The sequence below is a fragment of the Marasmius oreades genome, chromosome 4, assembly GCF_018924745.1.
Source record: "Marasmius oreades isolate 03SP1 chromosome 4, whole genome shotgun sequence".
Lineage (NCBI taxonomy): Eukaryota > Fungi > Basidiomycota > Agaricomycetes > Agaricales > Marasmiaceae > Marasmius > Marasmius oreades.
Window position 1 is genome coordinate 2,100,501 of NC_057326.1, and position 21,269 is coordinate 2,121,769.

Below are 21,269 nucleotides of genomic sequence, written 5' to 3' on the forward strand. Positions count from 1 at the left end.
CTAAACATCATTCCTTGTCCAGTGGTTCTCTTTGACCCACTGTTTGAGGGCTTCCTGGATCTCTGCAATCTCCCCAAACTTAAAACCCATCTCTTTCATGTCAGCCATGGTGACTTGGCGAAGGGCACCAACACTTGCAAAACTGTGTTCCTGCAGGTGCAGGGAAACATTTTCATGAAGAGAAAACATTTCACAGAATTGGGAGATCATGAGAGGTTGACCAGAAAGGTGGGCAACGGAAGGCAGCAATAAGCCATTGATGGTGGAGGCTGCATGAACAGGCTGTGCATCAGATATGGCTGTACCTGGATGATGAAGATTGGGGAGATGATTATGAATGATAATCGGTGGTGGAGCAGCTTCAACCTGCTTTCTAGCTTGTGCCTGTGCAAATTTTCGTTGTTGAATGAGAGACGGCTGGGGGATAAGGTCTGGGTTGACGAAACCATCAAACTTCTCATAGTTGGGGGGTGTCTTGACATTGGTGGTGCCTTTGAGCTGGACTCTGAGTCAGCAATAAGCAAGGAGAATAATGACGGGTTCATATGATAGCGCAGGTCCAGATATCGACATGTGTGTGTCCCATTGCATGATGAATCTTGGTTTCAGGGTTGATGAAACATAGGCCAGTAAGGTTGGTACACGTAACATCGATGCGCTTGTGGTACTCCCATAGTTTTTGTGACTGGACAGTCTTTGCTTTGTTGCTGGGCAACTCTCCGGGTTCAGCTTTCTGTATAACGAAGATTGGTCAAATATGTGGGGTAGTTCAATGGACTACGACCGTTGACGCTGTAAGGGGACAACCTGCTTTGGTGGACTTGGTCAATTTTGGATCTCTAGTTCGGAGCTGTGCACTTGTTTGTCTTATAGAATCTGCCCCCGGACATCAATCGACACACGGCTTGCACCGTTCAAGAGAGCACATAAAACATGACCTAGCTGCACCCTGTGACTATGGATCCCACACAGATACGCCTTGTTACATCCCCTTGACTTTCCATGTTCTTATCTCACCGAGTTACGCATTTTAGATTTCTTTCCTTTATTGCACCTGCAGTTCGTATGGTATCAACAAACGGTCTTTACAGTATGATTGCGCACATTTGAAAGGTATATACTCCCATTTTCACGTCTATAGCATTTATCGTTCCCACTTTACTTTCTATAGTAGTGCTTGGTCAGAGGGATTCCTTAGTCTTTTCTCTTTGGATTCCCCTCTGCTAGGTGCGCATTTTGGATATGTTTTAGCTATGGCTGCCTAATATACTTTGGATTCCCCTCTGCTAGACCTGTGTGATCATTCTTCCACCTCTAGCAGGGTTGCCCTTATAGAAGAAAAGACTCTCCCTCTCAAGACTGGGTTTTTGCAGCCATCATTGCTCGCTTTGGCATACAGTCTACTGGCTCCCAGAGCTCACTGTCATCACCTCACACTTCAGCTGCAACAGCCCCCTCTTCCCCTATTCCTACTAGCCTATCCCCCTCATCTATTCCTGCTGATCAACAGATCATGGAAGATCAAGCTCATCACTCATCCCAGGACCTTGAACAGCGCATTTTGGGCTTGGAACAGGCTCTACAAATGGCAGATCTAAGGAATCAGAGAGTTGAAAGTGTGTTGAATGAGCTGTTGAATAGGATGTCCACTCCAGGTGTTCCCCAGCATCCTGCTGCATCATCTAACACTGCTCCTTCATCACAGCCACCCTCTGCACCTCAGAACATCGCCCAAACACCCCCCTCCTTTACCTACAAACCCTCCTACATCCCTCACTTCCTCCAAACTTGCCAAACCAGCTCTCCCTGTTGCCTTTAATGGTGACAGAAAGCTTGGTAAAGCATTCCTTGCTTCTTGCTACATCTACCTCACAATTCTTCCCCATCTCTTCACCAGTGATCACCACAAGGTCACTTGGGCTCTCTCCTTCATGTCTCTTGGCCCTGCTGCTACTTGGGCTACTGAGCAGACTCAATCCATGATGGAGGGTGGTAATCCTTTCCCCACCTGGTCTGACTTTGAAAGGGCCTTCAAAGAGCACTTCACTGTGCTTGATGATGATACTCTTGCTCGTAATGAGCTTCGTACCACCTCTTACTATCAGGGTAACCAGTCGTTAGATCAGTACATTGACTCCTTTGATTCTCTTCTCAAGCGCTCTGGTTACACTGATCCCCTTACCATGGTCAACTACTTTCGTGCTGGTTTGAAGCGCAGCATTGGCTCTCGTGTTGCCACCAGTGAGCATTGTCCCTCTGATGATGACCTTGATGGTTGGAAGGCCAAGGCCAAGGCTTATGATAAGAATGATTGTGAGTCCAATGCATTCTACCACCAATCATTGCTTCCTGCCCCAGTACGTACTGGTGGTGTCTCCCATTCTGCTCCATCTTTCCCTAAGCCTCTGTCTGCTTCCCCTGCTCCCAAACCTCTTCCCATGGGTGTCCCTATGGACATTGATGCAAGCAAAGCTCGAGCTGCATCACAACATGGTCCTGCTTGCTATCGGTGTGGTAGCCTTGATCATTTTACCAAGCAGTGTCCTGCTCGCTTTGACATTCGCTACATGTCACAGAAGGATGCCATGGACTTCTACCAGCAGCAGGCCTTGGATAAGGATACTGCACAGCTATCCCAGTCATCTGAGCATGTTGTTGGAGCAGAGAAGAAGGAGGATTTTTGACTTTTAGACAGGTGAACTCTGGTATGCCCCTGTCTACTTCTAATTGCTATGCTTGTCTCTATGTACACCATCCAATACACGAGGATGATTCAGAACCACTGTCTGAACCTGAGACTGCTAGCAAAGTCATATCATCCCCTACTTCTTCTTCTCTCTCCTCTTCCATTCCTTCCACTCCCCCCACTCTTTCCTGCCTTCCTAAGCGTCATCGCTGGGAACGGCACCTCCCAGAGTTCTTTAAAATTGCTGCTACTCCTAGCAAGAACTCCCTTGAGATTCCACTAGAGCTCCAGGCTACTGATTCAGGTGTGTTGAGGGTCACATCTGGATTGGTGGATTCTGGTGCAACTGGTAATTTCATTGATCGGGAGTACGCCTCTGCCAATGGCTTTGTGCCTAGGCCTCTCTCTCACCCTATCCCTGTCTACAATGTTGACGGCTCCCTGAATGAGAATGGTTCTATTCGGGAGATGGTTGATGTTGTACTCAGGTACAAGGGCCACACTGAACGTACTCTCCTTTCTGTCACCTCTCTGGGCAAGCAGAATGTTATTCTAGGCCATTCTTGGCTTAGGAGACATAACCCAGAGATTGACTGGTCTGCAGGGCAGGTCAAGATGAGCCGCTGTCCGCGTGTTTGTAGGACTTGCAGAGATGAGTCTCGACATGATGCTCGCATCCGTCGTACTCAGTCAAAGCAAAAGCGCAAACATGCATCTCAGCCCTTGCCTGCCTTTGTAGAGGAAGTTGATGACGAGGATGATGATGTTCAGTGTTCACCATTGGATGTTGACTCAGTTTCTGGATCTGATTCAGAGAGTGTGGTTGAGGAAGGTGATCGCATTTTTGCATGCAACCTTCATCCAGTTCCCTCCTCCCATTCCATTTCAGCTACTGGCACTGTTTCTCAGCGTTTAGCTGAAGCTCATTCAAAGCATCATCAGACAGAGACTTCTCTTCGTGATGTTTTGCCTGCATCTTTCTGGGACTTTGAGGATGTGTTCTCAAAGGAGTCTTTTGATCATCTCCCAGAGTCACGTCCTTGGGACCATGCAATTGAGCTTGTGCCAGATGCTAAACCAACCAACTGTAAGGTTTATCCCCTTGCACCAGTTGAACAGGAGGAATTGGATCGCTTTCTTCAAGAAGCACTCTCCACTGGTCGTATCCGCCCTTCAAAGTCCCCTATGGCTTCACCAGTCTTCTTTGTCAAGAAGAAGGATGGTAAACTCCGTTTTGTGCAGGATTATCGCATGCTCAACTCTATCACTGTGAAGAATCGTTACCCACTTCCTTTGATTGATGAGTTGATCAACAAGCTCTCTGGAGCGCGGTACTTCACTAAGCTGGATGTCAGATGGGGCTTTAACAACATTTGCATCAAACAGGGTGATGAATGGAAAGCAGCTTTTCGTACCAACCGCGGTCTGTTTGAACCCCTGGTGATGTATTTTGGTCTCACCAACTCCCCTGCCACTTTCCAGACTATGATGAATGACATCTTGCATGATTTGATTATGGAAGGTGTTGTTTGTGTCTACCTGGATGATATCCTTATATTCACCAAGACCAAGGAGGAACATGAACATGTTCTTTGCAGAGTTTTGGAGCGTCTTCGTGAACACAAGCTTTATCTGCGTGCAGAGAAGTGCAAGTTTATGAAAGAGCGCATTGAATATCTGGGTGTCATCATCTCTCACAACTGTGTTGAGATGGATCCAGTGAAGGTGGCTGGTGTTGCTGACTGGCCTGAGCCAACAGACCTGAAGGAGGTGCAAGCTTTCCTAGGCTTCATCAACTTCTATCGTCGGTTCATTGAGAACTTCTCTCACCATGCTCAACCATTGTTTCGGTTGACACGCTCTAGTGTGCCCTGGCAGTGGGGCAAGGATGAACAGGATGCTTTTGACACTGTGAAGCATTCAATCACTTCAACTCCTGTTTTGATCCTCCCAGATCCAGACAAGCCATACAGAGTTGAAGCTGACAGTTCTGACTTTGCCACTGGTGCTGTTCTCTCTCAGCAGTCTGACAAGGATGGGAAGTGGCATCCTATTGCATTCTACTCCAAGAGTCTGAATGCAGTGGAACGCAACTATGAGATCCATGACAAGGAGATGCTTGCTGTGATCAGGGCACTTGAGGCCTGGCGCCATTTCCTTGAAGGGGCTTCAAATCCCTTTGAGATCTGGACTGACCACAAGAACCTGGAGTATTTCCGCAAGTCACAGAAGCTGAATCGTCGGCAGGCGCGCTGGTCATTGTATCTCTCCCGCTTTGACTTCACTCTCCACCACAGACCTGGTCATTCCATGGGCAAGCCAGATGCATTGTCTAGGCGTGCTGATCATGGCAAGGGAACCAATGACAATGAGAACATTGTGTTGTTGGAACCTAAGCTGTTTCAGCTTCGAGTCCTGGAAGCAGTCAAGGTAGAGGGTGAGGAGCGAGACCTCTTGCGTGATATTCGCAACAGCCTCAATGGGGACCTGGAGGAACCTGTTGCTAAAGCTGCTGAGGAGTTGTGCAAGGATAGGAGTCGCCAAAGTGTCCGCACTGCAGAGTGGTCTTTGACTGATGGTTTGTTATCATTCAGAGGCAAGATCTATGTCCCCAAAGACAAAGACCTTCGCCGAAGAATTGTTTCACAATACCATGATACTCGAGTGGCAGGACATCCAGGCAGGTGGAAGACGTTGGAGCTGGTTGCAAGGAACTACTGGTGGCCACAGATGTCGAGATATATTGGTCAGTACACTCGCACTTGTCAACCTTGCATTAGGACCAAGCTACAACGTCGGAAACCACTTGGTGAGCTTCACCCCCTAGACACTCCTCCTGAGCGCTGGCATACAGTGTCTGTTGATTTTATTGTGGAGTTGCCAGAGGCTCATGGGTTTGATGCAATCATGAATGTGGTGGATACACTTGGTAAACGTGCACACTTCCTTCCTACACATACCACAGTTACTGCTGAAGGTGCTGCACGCTTATATCTCAAGGAAGTGTGGAAATACCATGGAACACCACAGGTTGTTGTCTCTGACAGAGGTACTCAATTTGTGGCTGAATTCATGCGTGAACTCTATCGCTTGCTTGGGATCAAGTTGGCTACTTCCACTGCTTTCCACCCTCAGACAGATGGTCAAACTGAACGAGTGAACCAAGAGCTTGAACAGTACCTTAGGCTCTTTGTCAGTCATCGTCAGAATGACTGGGATGATCTGTTGCCCTTGGGTGAGTTTGCATACAACAATCACATCCATTCATCCATCCAGACCACTCCATTCATGCTTGACACTGGAATGAATCCTTGCATGGGATTTGAGCCTAACCAACCCCCATCTCATCTGGAGAGTGTCAATCAGTTCAAGGATTGCATGCAAGCTGGACTGGATGAAGCCAAGTCTGCACTGAACAAGGCCAAGGAGGAATACACTCAATACTACAATCGTCGTCGTACTCCTGCTCCAGAACTCAGTGCAGGTGATCAGGTATGGTTAGATGCCTCTGACATCCAGACTGATCGGCCTTCATCCAAGCTTGCACATCAACGACTTGGTCCTTTCACTGTTGACTGTCGAGTTGGTCATGGTGCCTACAAGCTGAAATTGCCCAACTCTATGTGTCGATTGCATCCTGTATTTCCGATTGTCAAGCTCACTCCTTTCATTCCTGACCCCATTCCCAATCGTGCTGCTACTCCACCTTCCCCTCCTGTTATTGTTGATGGCCAAGAACACCATGTTGTTGATGAAATCCTAGAAGCACAGTACAGATGGAACAGATTGTGGTACAAGGTGCGATGGAAAGGCTACAATGTCTCTGAGGATGACTGGGTACAGTATGATGACCTTGACAATGCTGATGAACTTCTGGAGGAATTCTACCAAAGGAATCCAGGAGCACCTAGAAAGGTCATCAGAGCAGTATTTGACTCTATTCAATTCAGGACGATTGCAATGCCCTCTGCAGCTGATCAGGCAAGTAATTGGCGAGTGCGTCGAGGCCGCCGCACGCTAAAAAGGGGGGTAATGTAAGGGGACAACCTGCTTTGGTGGACTTGGTCAATTTTGGATCTCTAGTTCGGAGCTGTGCACTTGTTTGTCTTATAGGATCTGCCCCCGGACATCAATCAACACACAGCTTGCACCGTTCAAGAGAGCACATAAAACATGACCTAGCTGCACCCTGTGACTATGGATCCCACACAGATACGCCTTGTTACATCCCCTTGACTTTCCATGTTCTTATCTCACCGAGTTACGCATTTTAGATTTCTTTCCTTTATTGCACCTGCAGTTCGTATGGTATCAACAAACGGTCTTTACAGTATCATTGCGCACATTCGAAAGGTATACACTCCCATTTTCACGTCTATAGCATTTATCGTTCCCACTTTACATTCTCTTCTTTCTCTTTCCCTTCATGGACTGTACTGGATATATATGGACATGGACATGTGACTAGCTAGATATAGTAGTGCTTGGTCAGAGGGATTCCTTAGTCTTTTCTCTTTGGATTCCCCTCTTCTAGGTGCGCATTTTGGATATGTTTTAGCTATGGCTGCCTAATATACTTTGGATTCCCCTCTGCTAGACCTGTGTGATCATTCTTCCACCTCTACCAGGGTTGCCCTTATAGGGTCATCCAGTGCAGGTGGAGCTCCTGGTCAGTCCAGGTCTGATCTCCTGCTTGCTGGCCCTGGTTTACCTAGTCCTAGAAAGTGCAGGGTAAGTCTCCTTTTCTGCTCTTTATCTGATACTCCCTTATCTGCTATATAGGGCCCTCCAACCCCGGCAGTCATTCCTTGAGCTAAAAAGCTCAAGTCTGGCGCCAAGTCTCAGCCAGTGGTCGTATCTTCTGACGACGAAAGTGAGCACATTATCAGTGTAAGTCTCGCTTGATTTTCTACTCTTTCCAAATCTCATAACTCTGTTTTTCAGCCTTACAAGACTCACTCTCGTGATGCTCCCCTCCCTCCTGATGAAGTTCCAGACATTGATCTCTTGGTTGCTTCTCCTCGAGCTCGCCCTTCTAAACCTTCAGTTAAAAAGGTGGTTGAGAAGGCTGCGCCTTCCTCTCAATTGGATGTGGGCTTTCTCTGGGCTAAACAAGGTACATCTGGTGACAAGTTCCCTTGAGATTGGATCAATTGAACTAGGAGTACGTTTCTTTATTCTCTTCTACTCCAATTCAGTTGATATGACATGGTTGATAGAAATGGACTTGCAACTTGAATATGGTGACGCCAAACTGGATTTCTTCCAGATATTAGAGGCTGCATGTTCCACTGCTTTTGTAAGTCATGCCTTCTCCTCTATTTTCCTAGCTGAACTACCCAGTTTTTAGTTTGACAAGTTCACTCCTTGTCAGTGTTGCCTTCTCCTAGGCTTGGATGAATGTCATCCAGTTTGGACTACAGGCAAGGCAGCCGTCTTCTATTGTCCCACCTGTCAAAAGTGTATTGCTCATCATCAGAAGTGCTTGTTCAATGAGCAGGAGGATCTAGAACAAGGCGCCAAACAGTATAAGGTATCTAGCAGGAATTTCCTTGGTAAGTGTTCTCCACCCTTTGTCCTCTTACTCTTTCCTAACTCATGAGCTAGTGCTGTGACGACTTGCCAAAAGTCTTCAACGGCAACTTGAAGTTTATGAACTCGCTCATGCTGTGCAGATCACAGCTTATTCCTCAGCTCAGACGCTCTCGAAGGATATCCTTGAGTCTCAGTGCCTCTTGCGATTGGTTGGCCGCGATCTGGTCTTGTCATGGATCATTCTGTTTCCAAGGCAGGATTTAGCCCCTAGAATTCCCTGAAATTCAATTTTCTGGGCATCCTGGGCATTTTACACAGCTTTGCACAGTTAAACACATGTTTCCGCAGTTTTGCACAGTTTAACACAGCTTTTCACAGTAGGTAGCTCAGTAGTATAAAAGCCCCATTGTATCTAGCTATATTCCTAACCTTGCTGTTTTAACCCCCCAGTTTGCCTTGTGTTTAGTTTGTTTCCTTTTGTCTCTAGTGTCTATTTCTCATTGGTTTTGCTCAATATATCTCTTTTTCTGTATCTGTGCCTGAGTTTCCAGTCCCTCACAAGTCTTTCAGTATTTTTGGTTGAGCCTTAGCTCCCATTTAGTGATTCCCCAGTGTTCTCAAGTGTTTGTTGGTAAGTAATTACCTTAGTGTGAATCTCGTTGCCTCGGTGGCCACCCTTGTCATTGTTGTTGCGTTTGTCTGCTCGCCACATAAGTCTTAAAACCCCACTCGTTGGGTGCAGTGGTTCTAGATAATTCAGTTCATGACAGGTCTGGGTTCTTCGGGGGCTTCAGGATGACACCAACTTCGTTCGAGCTTTCTCCCGATCACTTGAAAATGCTCACTGGTGCTCTTGGCTGGCCATTGCCTCAAGTGGCTGATTCCGGTATCGCGATATAAATCGTAAAAGACCTTAAAGATGCATATTTATACAATTTTAACACTTATGAGTTATAAATTATGGGATTAATAGGACTAGAGTGAGCCCGCACTTCTAGTTAAAGCATGAGCCTCTACAAGAGACTTTATCCGTACGAAATGTACAAAATTAGGAAAGATGAGAGACTTTGCTGAAGTTCAGAAAACTGTACGAACTTTGGGAAGCAGCCGTTTAAAAACCTTCGTTCTTTTATTGGAAGGCCTCTTCTTACTCCTGGAATGCTCATAGCAAACATAGGGATTTTATTATACACTTTATTGAAACTTCAACGAAGTCTGGTTGGACTGCTCGGATATATGGAATTCTCGGATATAGAAATCCAAACAAGGATAAAGGAAGGAACATCTGATTCTCACGAACGGAAAACGGAAAGAATAGGAATTTCTCGGAAAACCAAGGAAACACGGACTTCAGCGAAGTGCACGTGTTATTTGATTTCAAGAGGGAAACCTTGGGGACAGGGCCTAGGATCGAGGCTAGATCTTCTCCAAAAAGGAATAGAACAGGAACAGGAAGAATGGATACGCCTGAAACAGGGACTCGTTCCCTAGGAAAAACAGGAGAATGCAGATATGTCGGGTACTTCGGCAAAGTCAAGTCCCTACATCGCAACCAGGAAACAAGGAACAGATATTCAGTTTAATATTCGATTGGGCACTTCAGCACATAAAACTCTTGTATTATACCCGATTAAGCGAGTTTCTGTTTGACTGAAAGGGATTTCATTATTATTTACTAGTTTCACACACATTTTGGACTTTTACTATTATTTATTAGAAAAACCGTATATAAGGAGGGCAGGAAAGAGGGATTTTCCCCAGCAACCTACGAGAGGAGACGCAGTTCACCTACTAGGATTCACTCGAGATTTGACCTTTGCCCCAGTCTTCACTGAAGTTGGTGTTCTGTGTTTGGAAGGATAGATTAGATTATTGCAATTGAATTTGGTATTGGCATATTGTCTTGGAATTGAACTCTGGATATTGAAGTCAATTTGAGCTTATATTGAATTTGGATTGCTATTGTCTAGTTTGGATATTGAACTTGAAACCGAACTTCGGCGAAGACTTGTAAAAGCTTTGTTGAAAAGTCAGATATCGAATTTTGGGATTTGTGAATCATATTGTCACTCTTGTAGTGAAAGAACCTTGATTGAAACTACTATAAAACCAAAGACCCCTCATATTCTATCTTTCTTGGTGCCTCTTAGTGAAAACTAAAGCCTTAAGAATACCGACCTCCACCCCTTACACTTGTGTATACTCTTCTTGGTGTGGTCTTAGTTTGCGCACTTCGTGCTTGAGGTGTGTTTACTAGCCATATTTAGTGGTGTTACACAGCGTTATTACCGGCATTCACCACTGGGATAATGATAAGTTCCTCCTGACTTCGCCTGACAACACTGTTCTTGTTGAGGCCAAGGTTCCGGAATCTTCAAAGCTCTCGCCAGTACGTTTTCACTTCAATCTTATTGACTGTACTCTTAATCTTTATGCTAGCTTCCTGTCATTCCATCTTTGGTGCTCTTAGAGTCTTTCCATTCAACCAAGACTTCTAAACGCATCACTCAGGTAGATGTAGACCAAAAGCATCGAGGGATATGAAGATGAAAGTGCCAAAGAAGCTGCTGGTGAGGAGGGAGATGTGGATGATGCTGCAGTTTCTGCCAGCAATGGTGTTATCGAGCTGAATGATGAGGAGCTCAAAGCTCTACCCATTCTCCCCGTTCCCATAAGTAATCTCACTTGTTTGTCTTCTTTTTCTTATTTCCTAACCAGGGGCCTCTTCACTCTTACTGTGGCTCAGAGCCAGAGGAGTCTGCTCCTCCTCCTGCTCCTGTTGTTACAGCTCGCCCTACTCCTCTTGTCCATCCTCAATCCTATTCTGAGTCTCCTGCCTCAGAGGCTGGCTCCAAGAAGCTGATTTCAAAGAGAGCTCTCAAGAAGCGTCAACAGGGCACTCGTCGATCAAAGGGAGAGCGTCGGGAATGGTAAGACCCCTAGCTTTCTCCCTTTTCCCTGTTGATATCTTATCTTTTTACAGAGCTCAATTATTGCTGGGCTTTTGTTTGCAGGTCTTTGTGCCCTTTATATTTTAATGACTGCTTGCCTTGTCTCTATACAGACTTCTTTTATAGCCGTAGTTCCATTTAGCTTTTCTTAGCTAGATTTTCTTGTACATCTTGACTTCTTGTGTATTTTTCTAGCACTATTTCTTGTATAGTATGCTAGTCATACTTGAATCTTGTGTATTGGTACTCCTGCCTTCTAGGGCCTCAAAATATATTTCTTTTTGCCTGACTCTCTGTTCTAAGAAGTGAACTAAGTTCCAACCAGCTTGAGTCAACCCAAAAGTCCGAAGTTCAAGAGCTTGTGCTTTTTGCGATTGATCATCACTAGCTCTCTTTTTCCTTAGTAGAATGATACTCTGGCTGCTGGCTAACTTTAAGGCTCACATACCTATGTTCCATCTTTCTCGTCATTAAGTGATGGCTAGAGAACAGCTCTGCACCTCATTTTGGCCTCATTGCAATGGCCCAGAACTCTGAATTTTTTTGTCTTTTAGCTTGTCGGACTAGTCATGGGTACCATCTCCCCCAAACAAATGAGAAGTCAACTCCATTTGACTTGTAGCACTGTAAGTGAGTAGACCAAGGAGTTAGCAACACGCCGCCAATCTCAAGGCTATAAAAGCTCGCACAAATCTCAGCTAAACTTCAGAACTCAGTTCTTATCACACTTGTTTCTTCTCTATCACTCTCCTCATCTAGTATGCCTCCTACCAGTGAATTTTCTCTAGTTCGGAGCTGTGCACTTGTTTGGCTTATAGGATCTGCCCCCGGACATCAATCGACACACGGCTTGCACCGTTCAAGAGAGCACATAAAACATGAGCTAGCTGCACCCTGTGACTATGGATCCCACACAGATACGCCTTGTTACATCCCCTTGACTTTCCATGTTCTTATCTCACCGAGTTACGCATTTTAGATTTATTTCCTTTATTGCACCTGCAGTTCGTATGGTATCAACAAACGGTCTTTACAGTATCATTGCGCACATTCGAAAGGTATATACTCCCATTTTTACATCTATAGCATTTATCGTTCCCACTTTACTTTCTATAGTAGTGCTTGGTCAGAGGGATTCCTTAGTCTTTTCTCTTTGGATTCCCCTCTGCTAGGTGCGCATTTTGGATATGTTTTAGCTATGGCTGCCTAATATACTTTGGATTCCCCTCTGCTAGACCTGTGTGATCATTCTTCCACCTCTAGCAGGGTTGCCCTTATAGTCAATGTCTTAACAATCTGTCCGTAATCTGTTTTCCTCGATATTTAATAGAAGTAGAACAAAATAGTATAATATCCCTTGATTACCCAAAACATGTTACTGAAGGCAGAGAGGCCAATGAACATAGAAGGTTTGGAAATAGTTGTCTTCTCGAAGTCCTACAGGTTTCAGATTGTTCTTCTTGAAGATCTCTCTCTATTCAATTTCCTTCAAACAGAGGTCTAGGGTTTTGACTAGCAGATTGGGCTATCTCTAGTCCTCTTATTCCACTAAATATTATCTGTTCTTCCTTCTTAAGGGCAAAAATTGAAGTCTTCTATAGTATTGTGCAAAACAGGCGCAACACCGAGATCAACAAAACGGTCAATGAAGGCTGGATCTTCCACCTGCAATTTCTTCAAGTCATACACCAGACTGGATGTGACCTATGTAAAAAATTCATGTGTCATTGTGCTGACAGTCCTGTAGACGAGCCTGAAACCTATGACATAGCTACTGCCAAGCAATATTTCTCTCACAATCCTGAGCTGCAATCCAAGTTTGACAAACTGGAAGCTCAGTCTGGAAAACAAGAAGGTGATTATAATGTACTTTGGCACCAGTACAAGGCAAAAAATCGAGATTTGGAAGACCTTGAGGACAAGTACAGGACTATGAGAGCCAAGAAGAGTTGGTGATAACTCAAAAAGAAAGCAAAGACTTACAGGAGGCTGAAATGGAATGTAGGGGAAAAAGCGCCATTTGGACTTTAACCCTGATTCTCCCACATCACCACCTGCTCCGGAGAACACAGATGCCATGCTTGGATGAGAGTAGCCCCATGCAAGGAATGGCAAACCCAATCGAATATTTATAAGAGTCCCCACCTTGGGATGATGGTCACTACTAAAATCATGAAGACTTTGAAGCTGCCCATATTAAATATGAACAAGGACTCCCAATTCCCACCATTGGAAAAGATGGATTCTTGTTGCCAATGAAATGGCTTCCTCCAAAGTCCAAGGAGGAAGTCAAAAGTATTACAACAAACTCAAGGAATCCAAAGAAGCAGGACGAGGTAACTACCCACTTTGGGGATTCCTGAATAGACTTGTCAAGTCTGCCCAGAGTACCCCAGAAACCCAACATGACGACATACAGAATGAACTCATTTGTACTCATCACACTCCTGCATTTGTATCTATAAGGGCAACCCTGCTAGAGGTGGAACAATGATCACACAGGTCTAGCAGAGGGGAATCCAAAGTATATTAGGCAGCCATAGCTAAAACATATCCAAAATGCGCACCTAGCAGAGGGGAATCCAAAGAGAAAAGACTAAGGAATCCCTCTGACCAAGCACTACTATAGAAAGTAAAGTGGGAACGATAAATGCTATAGACGTGAAAATGGGAGTATATACCTTTCAAATGTGCGCAATCATACTGTAAAGACCGTTTGTTGATACCATACGAACTGCAGGTGCAATAAAGGAAAGAAATCTAAAATGCGTAACTCGGTGAGATAAGAACATGGAAAGTCAAGGGGATGTAACAAGGCGTATCTGTGTGGGATCCATAGTCACAGGGTGCAGCTAGCTCATGTTTTATGTGCTCTCTTGAACGGTGCAAGCCGTGTGTCGATTGATGTCCGGGGGCAGATCCTATAAGCCAAACAAGTGCACAGCTCCGAACTAGAGATCCAAAATTGACCAAGTCCACCAAAGCAGGTTGTCCCCTTACATTGACAGATATTAGAGCAAAGTTAGAGATCCTGGACATGAAGACTTCTGAATAAGATTAGATTACTCAGAGATAAGATAAGAGAAGTCAGATAAGAGGAGATTAGAAACAGTCCGAGGGAAAGTGTTTTCAGATATTGAGCAGATTAGGAGAACAAGAGATATGAGATTCATTCGATCATAGCAGCAGAAAGATGTGGAATGGAAAGGAGCGATCGAATATGCAGACCATGTGTCCAGCTTCAGACCGGAAGAAAGAGGGTGTTGGCACATGTTCATCATGTGACCCTGTTTACACCTTTATATACTTGTTACTCGCGTCTACCTCCTCACTCTTGCACTACTTCGTGTCCTGACTGAGGAGGTATGTGTCTCACTACTAGTATATCATCACTTACTGACTTCTATATAGCCACTATGACTCGTATTCACTTGTTAGGTATTTACTATATTCAGACTCTTGCACTACTTCGTGTCCTGACTGAGGAGTCACTACGACTCATATTCACTCGTTAGATCTTCGTGACATCTTTGCCTATAGATGGGCTTGGACCTACAAGGATTGCACATGGTAGAAACTGAGAAGACCTAGAAGGGAGAGGGAAGAAGCAGATTATACTCAAAATCGAAGGAGAAATGGCCAAAGAAGGAAATTTGACATCTATTCCAATTCTTTTCTCATCTGAAATCAGAGATTCTGTAGAAAATCCGTCTATTATTTACTTTTCATATTTTCTAGTTCTCGAGCGGTATATAAAGAGCCCTGTAAAAGCTAGGATTCTTTAGTTAGTACTGCCCAAATTGTATGATTAAGCAGGAACTCTCAAAGTGATTGGATTTTGCCCTGACTCCATCAGTGTGTATTGGTTTTATCAGAACACAGATTTGGATTTGGAATTTGGTTAAGTCCACTTGGGGACTTTTGATAGATTTGGTATTTGGTATTTGGAATAGTTCACTTGGGAACTCTAGGCACTTGGGCCACGGCAGATTGTTCAAGTTTCATAAGCCAAAGTAGGCTTCAGACTGTTAGATTCGTATATAAACAGAAACAGATTAGTAGTAGAGAATTTTACTATCTCAGACCAGACTTCAATATCAGAGTCAGTTTTGTCTCCATCTCAAGAGATCAAAGAAGGTGTAACCTTCGACAAGCCGAACTTTCGAACCCCCACTTTTAGAGAATACTAAGAGCAATAGATTCATTGATCTATTTGCTTGGTGTGTTTTTCTTGCATTATCAGATGGACTGTCCCCTTTCCTTAAGAAAGGAATCTTCACAGATTCATATTGTTGGTACAGAGATGATATGGGACTCAAGAGAAGTGATTGGAATATGGGTAATGACTTTTTTGTTTTGTGACTTTCCATAATCTCATTATTTATAGTCTGTTCTCATTAGGCGGGCATTATGGGCTTCTTGTGCAATTCAACTTTTGCACGGTTGATTCTGGGTAACTTTCTCCAATCTGATATACCCATTAATTTCGAATATAGGTCTAATACAGCCAAATTTTTACAGGTATCATATGGTTCAATAGTTGTATCACCCAGGTTCCATAGCATATGGAAGAAAATTTGCCTCCCATCCCAGTGGTGACCAATAATATCATCAACTAGCCATTCAGTGGTTTCAGGGTCACCAAAGTCATATGGGTCTAAAACAGATCTGTTTGGAAATAACACATCGTCATTCAGAACATGTTTTTGTAGTAAGGACACATGAAAATTATTATGGATGCCTTGCTTTACTAGTTCAGTCAGTAGACCAACTCAGTATGTTGATGATTCTGGCTTTGCATTGACAACTGGGTAGGGTCCAATGTACTTTGGAAGTAATTTGGTGGCCCAATTTTTTGGTAGGTTGATATTTTTAGTAGAGATGTACACGAGATCATTGACCTTCATTTCCAGGTTGTCTCTACGGTGTTTATTTGATCAATGTGCCTGAATCACCCTTGATTTGATGATACCATCATGTGCATCCATAAGGTGTGAGACAGCTCAATCCACAAATTCTCTAACTCCGGGAGGTGAGTTAGACAACTTGGGAATTTCTGTAAGCATTGTTGGAATGTAGCCACCATCCAATTCAAATGGTGCATATCCAGTACTCTCACTGATGCTTGAGTTTATTGCAAATTCAACTAATGGTAGTTTTTCCACCCAGTCTTTTTGATTCGGGCATACTGCACTTCTCAATATTTGACCCACTGATCGGTTTACTCATTCAGTAGCTCCATCAGTTTGTGGGTGATAAGAAGTTGACATCAGGAGTTTTGTTCCAAGCAACTGATGGACTTCTTTCCACCATCGAGATGTGAATTTTGTGTCTCTGTCTGAGACAATTGACTTAGAAAGGCCATGAAGGTGGATAATTTCTTTAACATAGAGCCATGAGAGTTCTGTTGCAGTAATATTGACATTAATTGGTATTAGATGTACTCGGGATGTCATTCGACAGATAACTACCCATAGGTAGCCATGTCCATGGGACTCTGGAAATGGTCCTATGAAGTCCATACTGATAGATCCCCAAGGGCGCATTGGGATAGGTAATGTATGTAGCTTACCAGCTGGCTTTAAGTTTGATGTTTTGCTCTGTTGACATTTTATGCAAGATTTACAGAATGCTTCGACATCACCAATAATTCGCGGCCACCAGTACCATCGTCAGACATAGTTAGAGGTATGCTGACCGCCGAAATGGCCCATAATTAGGTGAGCTTAATCAATTATCATTCCTTGAATACTTTGACCATCTACTGTTCAGCCTTTTGGTATGAAAAGGACTGTTTTGCCCCCTCGGTTTTTTGATCTTATTAATCCATTATCAACTTTGAAGGCCTTCGGTTTTTCAATAACTTTCTTGAAAAGGGGATCTTCAAGGTAATATTGTCGAATTTTCTCTTCAAATTCGTTCTGGTTACTTATTTGAGTAGATAATGTCAGGTCCTGGATTTGAGACTCAAACACAGTTGGATTTTCTTCAACCTTATCTGAAATTTGAGGTTCGTCAGTGAGAATCTCGCCTGGTGAGTGTTCCTCATTATCTTTTAATGCTCTCGCTTCGATCTCACGAGGTTGTTGTGATTCATTCATTTGATGCGCATGGATCCTCTCAGATCAACGAAGTGCCATCAATCTATCTGACTTGAGTAGCTCTTGAACTCGGTGTTTCAATAAGTCATCCACATCTTTATCTAATTGTGAGTCAGCACTGACATATTCATGAGCTTCATGTCTTTCATTGGCGGTATCCGATTCATAATACCGAGAAAGTGTGTCCACAACTTTATTTTGAACTCCCTTGACATATCTAATGTCAAAATCAAAGCAGGATAAATATTCCATCCAATGGGCTTGGCGGCTAGATAGTTTGCATTGAGTGAGGAGAAATTTGAGTGCTTTATAGTCTGTTACTATGTGGATTCTGTATCTGAGTAACTTATCGTCCCATTTCAGCAGTGCTTTGAGAATTGCTAGAGTCTCTAGCTCAAAAACTCGGTAATTATGTTGAGCAGATGTAAACTTCTTGGACATGAATCCAGCAGGCCTACAGGTTTGCCAGGTAGGTCCCTGTCCATACATCGCTCCAACACCTGAGATTGATGCATCGCAGATGATCCATATAGGGTCTTTTGATATAGGATTAATTGGTTTCAAGATGGGTGCGTTTGATGCAAGTCTTTTGATATGATCAAAACAAGATTCATGTACTGGTAACCAATGAAATGGTATGTTGTTCCTGGTCATAACTGATAGTGTACCAGTATAGTGGGCTATGTCAGGCATATATGGTGCAAGATATTGAACTAATCCAAGGAATTTTTGAACATCATTAAAGTTATGTGGCGTTCTCCATTCTCAGACTCGACTCATCTTATTCTTATCAGCATGACTTCCTCAATCATTGATTAAATGTAAATGTCCAAGGCAATCTAATGCTTTTGAGTATAATTCACATTTTTCAGCTTTAAGATATAGATGTTGCTCTCGCAAATGTCGGAATACTTCTCGTAAGGCCTATCCATGCCCTTCAATAGTATTTGCAAAATATAAATATATCATCCAGGTAAACATGAACACATTTTCTGATGAGATCACGGAAGATATGGGTCATGAGTTGTTGAAAAGTAGCAGGTGCGTTGCAATCTCCCTGCATCATGATACTGCTAATATATGTTCCAAAGATTGTAGAAAATGCTGTCTTCCTATCACAAATCTGTAACTCACCTAGTTTCTTGATGTGTTGTAGTGGAGTGATAGAAGGAGATTAGTAGTGAAGCTTAGATGGAGAGCACAGAGATGTTGTATGAAGACAAAAGATGATATATGAAATTTGTCAGATTAACGAAAAGTTCTCAGAGCTCAAACCAAAAGAGGGGGTGATGTCACAGATTTCACTGTCTTATCCCTATCTAACATTTATCTTATCTGTGCCATGTATTTATCTTATCTTATTGCTAGATATCCCAAATATGGAGTGGACCATTGGACTTGTTCTAGACCATTCTAGACACTTCCAGATTGTAGATCAGATCTAGGGGAATTATGTCAGATCTAGATCACACTAGCAACAGCCTTGGCAGGCTAGATGTCTAGATGTTGATCCTTGTTGCCAAGCATGCTTGAGCTATCCAGAGTACTATATATTTACTCAGTGTTACCCAGTGTTACCCAGTGTACCATATAGTTACCCAGTGTTATCCAGAGTACTATTGTTCTCTGGAATGTACCTGGGGTCTTCCAATCAGACAATTACCAAGCACACCATGTGCTACTATTCAAATAGAGTATTAGAGGTCTTAGTATAGTATCTGGGGTCCTAGATAGAATTCATGTATATAAGCTAGACAGTCTGAGCCTTAGAGCCTCAGACTTAATAACATCTTTTGTCTTCATACAACATCTCTGTGCTCTCCATTTAAGCTTCACCACTAATCTCCTTCTATCACTCCACTACAATACATCAACAAACTAGGTGAGTTACAGATTTGTGATACTTCCATATGTCACCTTTTTTGTTTCGAATCTGCTCATATGCATCTGACATCAATTTTAGAATGGTATTTATGTTTTGCAACATCTTGTCTTATATTATCCTGATCAGGGAATGGCATAACATCTTTTACAGTATTGTTATTCCATTGTCTATAGTTGACAATTGTTCTGATTTTACCATTTTTCTTAGGAATACAAAGTATAGGAGTGACTTTCTCCACGGTGGATTCAGTCCACCATCCAGCTCAGGCATACCTTTCCAATTTTTTGCTAAATTGGGGTCGCAGGTAGTCCAGGCACTTAGGCATATAATAATGGTATTTTTTCTTTTCGTCGATAGGTTGAATTTGATGATTAATAGCCCGGAAAGGCGGTAGTTCCTCTGGGACACCGCTCAAGATGTCTGCATTTTGGTGTAACCACCAAGCTCGAAGTTCCAGTATGTCTTTATCTGTGAATAGACCATTACCCAATGGTCCACTGAAGTTAGTGTCAGAGTTTGCTAGGTTAGCAATGTGGCATTGATCTTTGAAATATGATTGATCATAGTCAGTATCATGATTGCCTGATAGTTCAATATTTGACCTATCTCAAGCATGTTTTAGGGTGCGAGAGAACTCCTGGACCAGTTCAATTACTTGGTCCATTTCAGTCTCACTTATTTGTTTAATTTTAGGTGCTAATGATGGGTTCTTCTCGTCAATTTCTTCAATAATAATTGAGAAATTGATTGGTAAACTTCAATTTTGTTGTAGGACATTCAACTGAATGTCGTCAGAATCTATTTCATTAGTTATCTCTATTCCATGTGGTTGTGATGATTCAGTACATGATTCTCCTAGTCAAATTGGGTTATCTTTTTGGTTGAAATCCTTGGACTTCATTTCCCTACACATAGCTGATCATCGTTTTAATTTGGCTGCATCCTCCCCTACTGAAAGGCAGGTGGCAACCGTTCCGTTAACTAGAATTTGATCATTCTTAAAGTCGAGTTGAATGCCATGTTTTTGCATGAAATATGTCCCAACTATGGCATCATGTTGATCAATATTAATGATATCAAAGTAAGTTTTATCTTGTATTGTCAAATACTCCGTATTTACTATAGTACCATAGTTGAATTTTGGGCGACTGCCAACTGTTCCAAGTTGTAGCAAGTGCTGTTCCGCAAGTTGGTGTATCTTTACGTTGGCTAATCTCATGACCCCAGGACTCAGACATTCAAGGGTGCAACTGGAGTCAAATAAGGTAAGAGCTGTTTGGCCTGCAATTTCTACCAATGCTACTAATGGTCTTCTTTGAGAAACACCACTCCGATCCAGGCATGTAATAGGTCTACTTGACCTACAAAGTTGTATGTCAACATTTAATGTCTCAGCAGACTCGGTCAGATTGATGATGCAGATTCTGTCATCAGTTTGGTATTGATTAGCCTTAAACGAAGGAAAATCAAGTACATTCACCCCATCCTCAATTACTATTGGGGGACTACAGTTCTCAAGCAGGTTATAGGGACCATTTATTGGCCTCTGAGTACCATCTCTCTGCTCTATATTTCCCATCCAATCATCATAGGATTCATCATTAATATATCCACCATAGTCTTCAAATGGTTCAAGGATATAATCTCCTTCTGAACTTTGTTCATCGGGCACTGTAGGCTCTTCCAGTTCAGGTGTTGTGGTAGACTCATTATCCAATCTATCATTATCTTCCTCGGCAATAGCAAAAAGCCGAGGTTTTCCATATTGAGAGCATTTCGGGTCAGAAGCATAGTATCCTGCCATGCCACAGGCATATAGGTTGCTTCTTTTCACTGGATTTATTGGGCATATTACTGGCTCCAGTGTCTCTAGATACAGTATGTCTTTGATCACTGTCGGGTGTTTTGATTTGATTATTGAAGTTAACAGCCTTACCTCTAGATGGCGAGTGATCTGTGTGGCCCTTATGACATACAAGTCTATACTTAGTACCTGTTACATCCATGCCGGACCGATCCAGACCGACGTGTCACAATCACTTCATTCTATTCTTACTTACTCCACTTACCTTAATCTCCATACTACCCATTAAAGCCTAGACTATCAGCTT

The 21,269-nt window shown here is 43.2% G+C and overlaps 3 protein-coding genes across 3 annotated transcripts; 1 reads left to right on the plus strand and 2 right to left on the minus strand.

Annotated features, from left to right (window-relative positions):
- E1B28_007484 (uncharacterized protein) lies at positions 1–591 on the minus strand (the record flags this gene model as incomplete). The annotated part of the gene is made up of 2 exons (XM_043152229.1): positions 1–498; positions 538–591. 2 exons carry the CDS (start codon positions 589–591, stop codon positions 1–3), a joined length of 552 nt encoding a protein of 183 aa, XP_043010315.1.
- A 7,298-nt stretch (positions 592–7,889) lies between these two features.
- On the plus strand, positions 7,890–8,301 carry E1B28_007485 (uncharacterized protein; the record flags this gene model as incomplete). The annotated part of the gene is made up of 3 exons (XM_043152230.1): positions 7,890–7,985; positions 8,037–8,241; positions 8,294–8,301. 3 exons carry the CDS (start codon positions 7,890–7,892, stop codon positions 8,299–8,301), a joined length of 309 nt encoding a protein of 102 aa, XP_043010316.1.
- Positions 8,302–20,077: 11,776 nt separating this feature from the next.
- E1B28_007486 (uncharacterized protein) lies at positions 20,078–20,962 on the minus strand (the record flags this gene model as incomplete). Its single annotated transcript, XM_043152231.1, has 1 exon — positions 20,078–20,962. The coding sequence occupies one exon, from the start codon at positions 20,960–20,962 to the stop codon at positions 20,078–20,080; it is 885 nt and encodes a 294-aa protein (XP_043010317.1).
- Between the last annotated feature and the right edge of the window lie 307 nt (positions 20,963–21,269).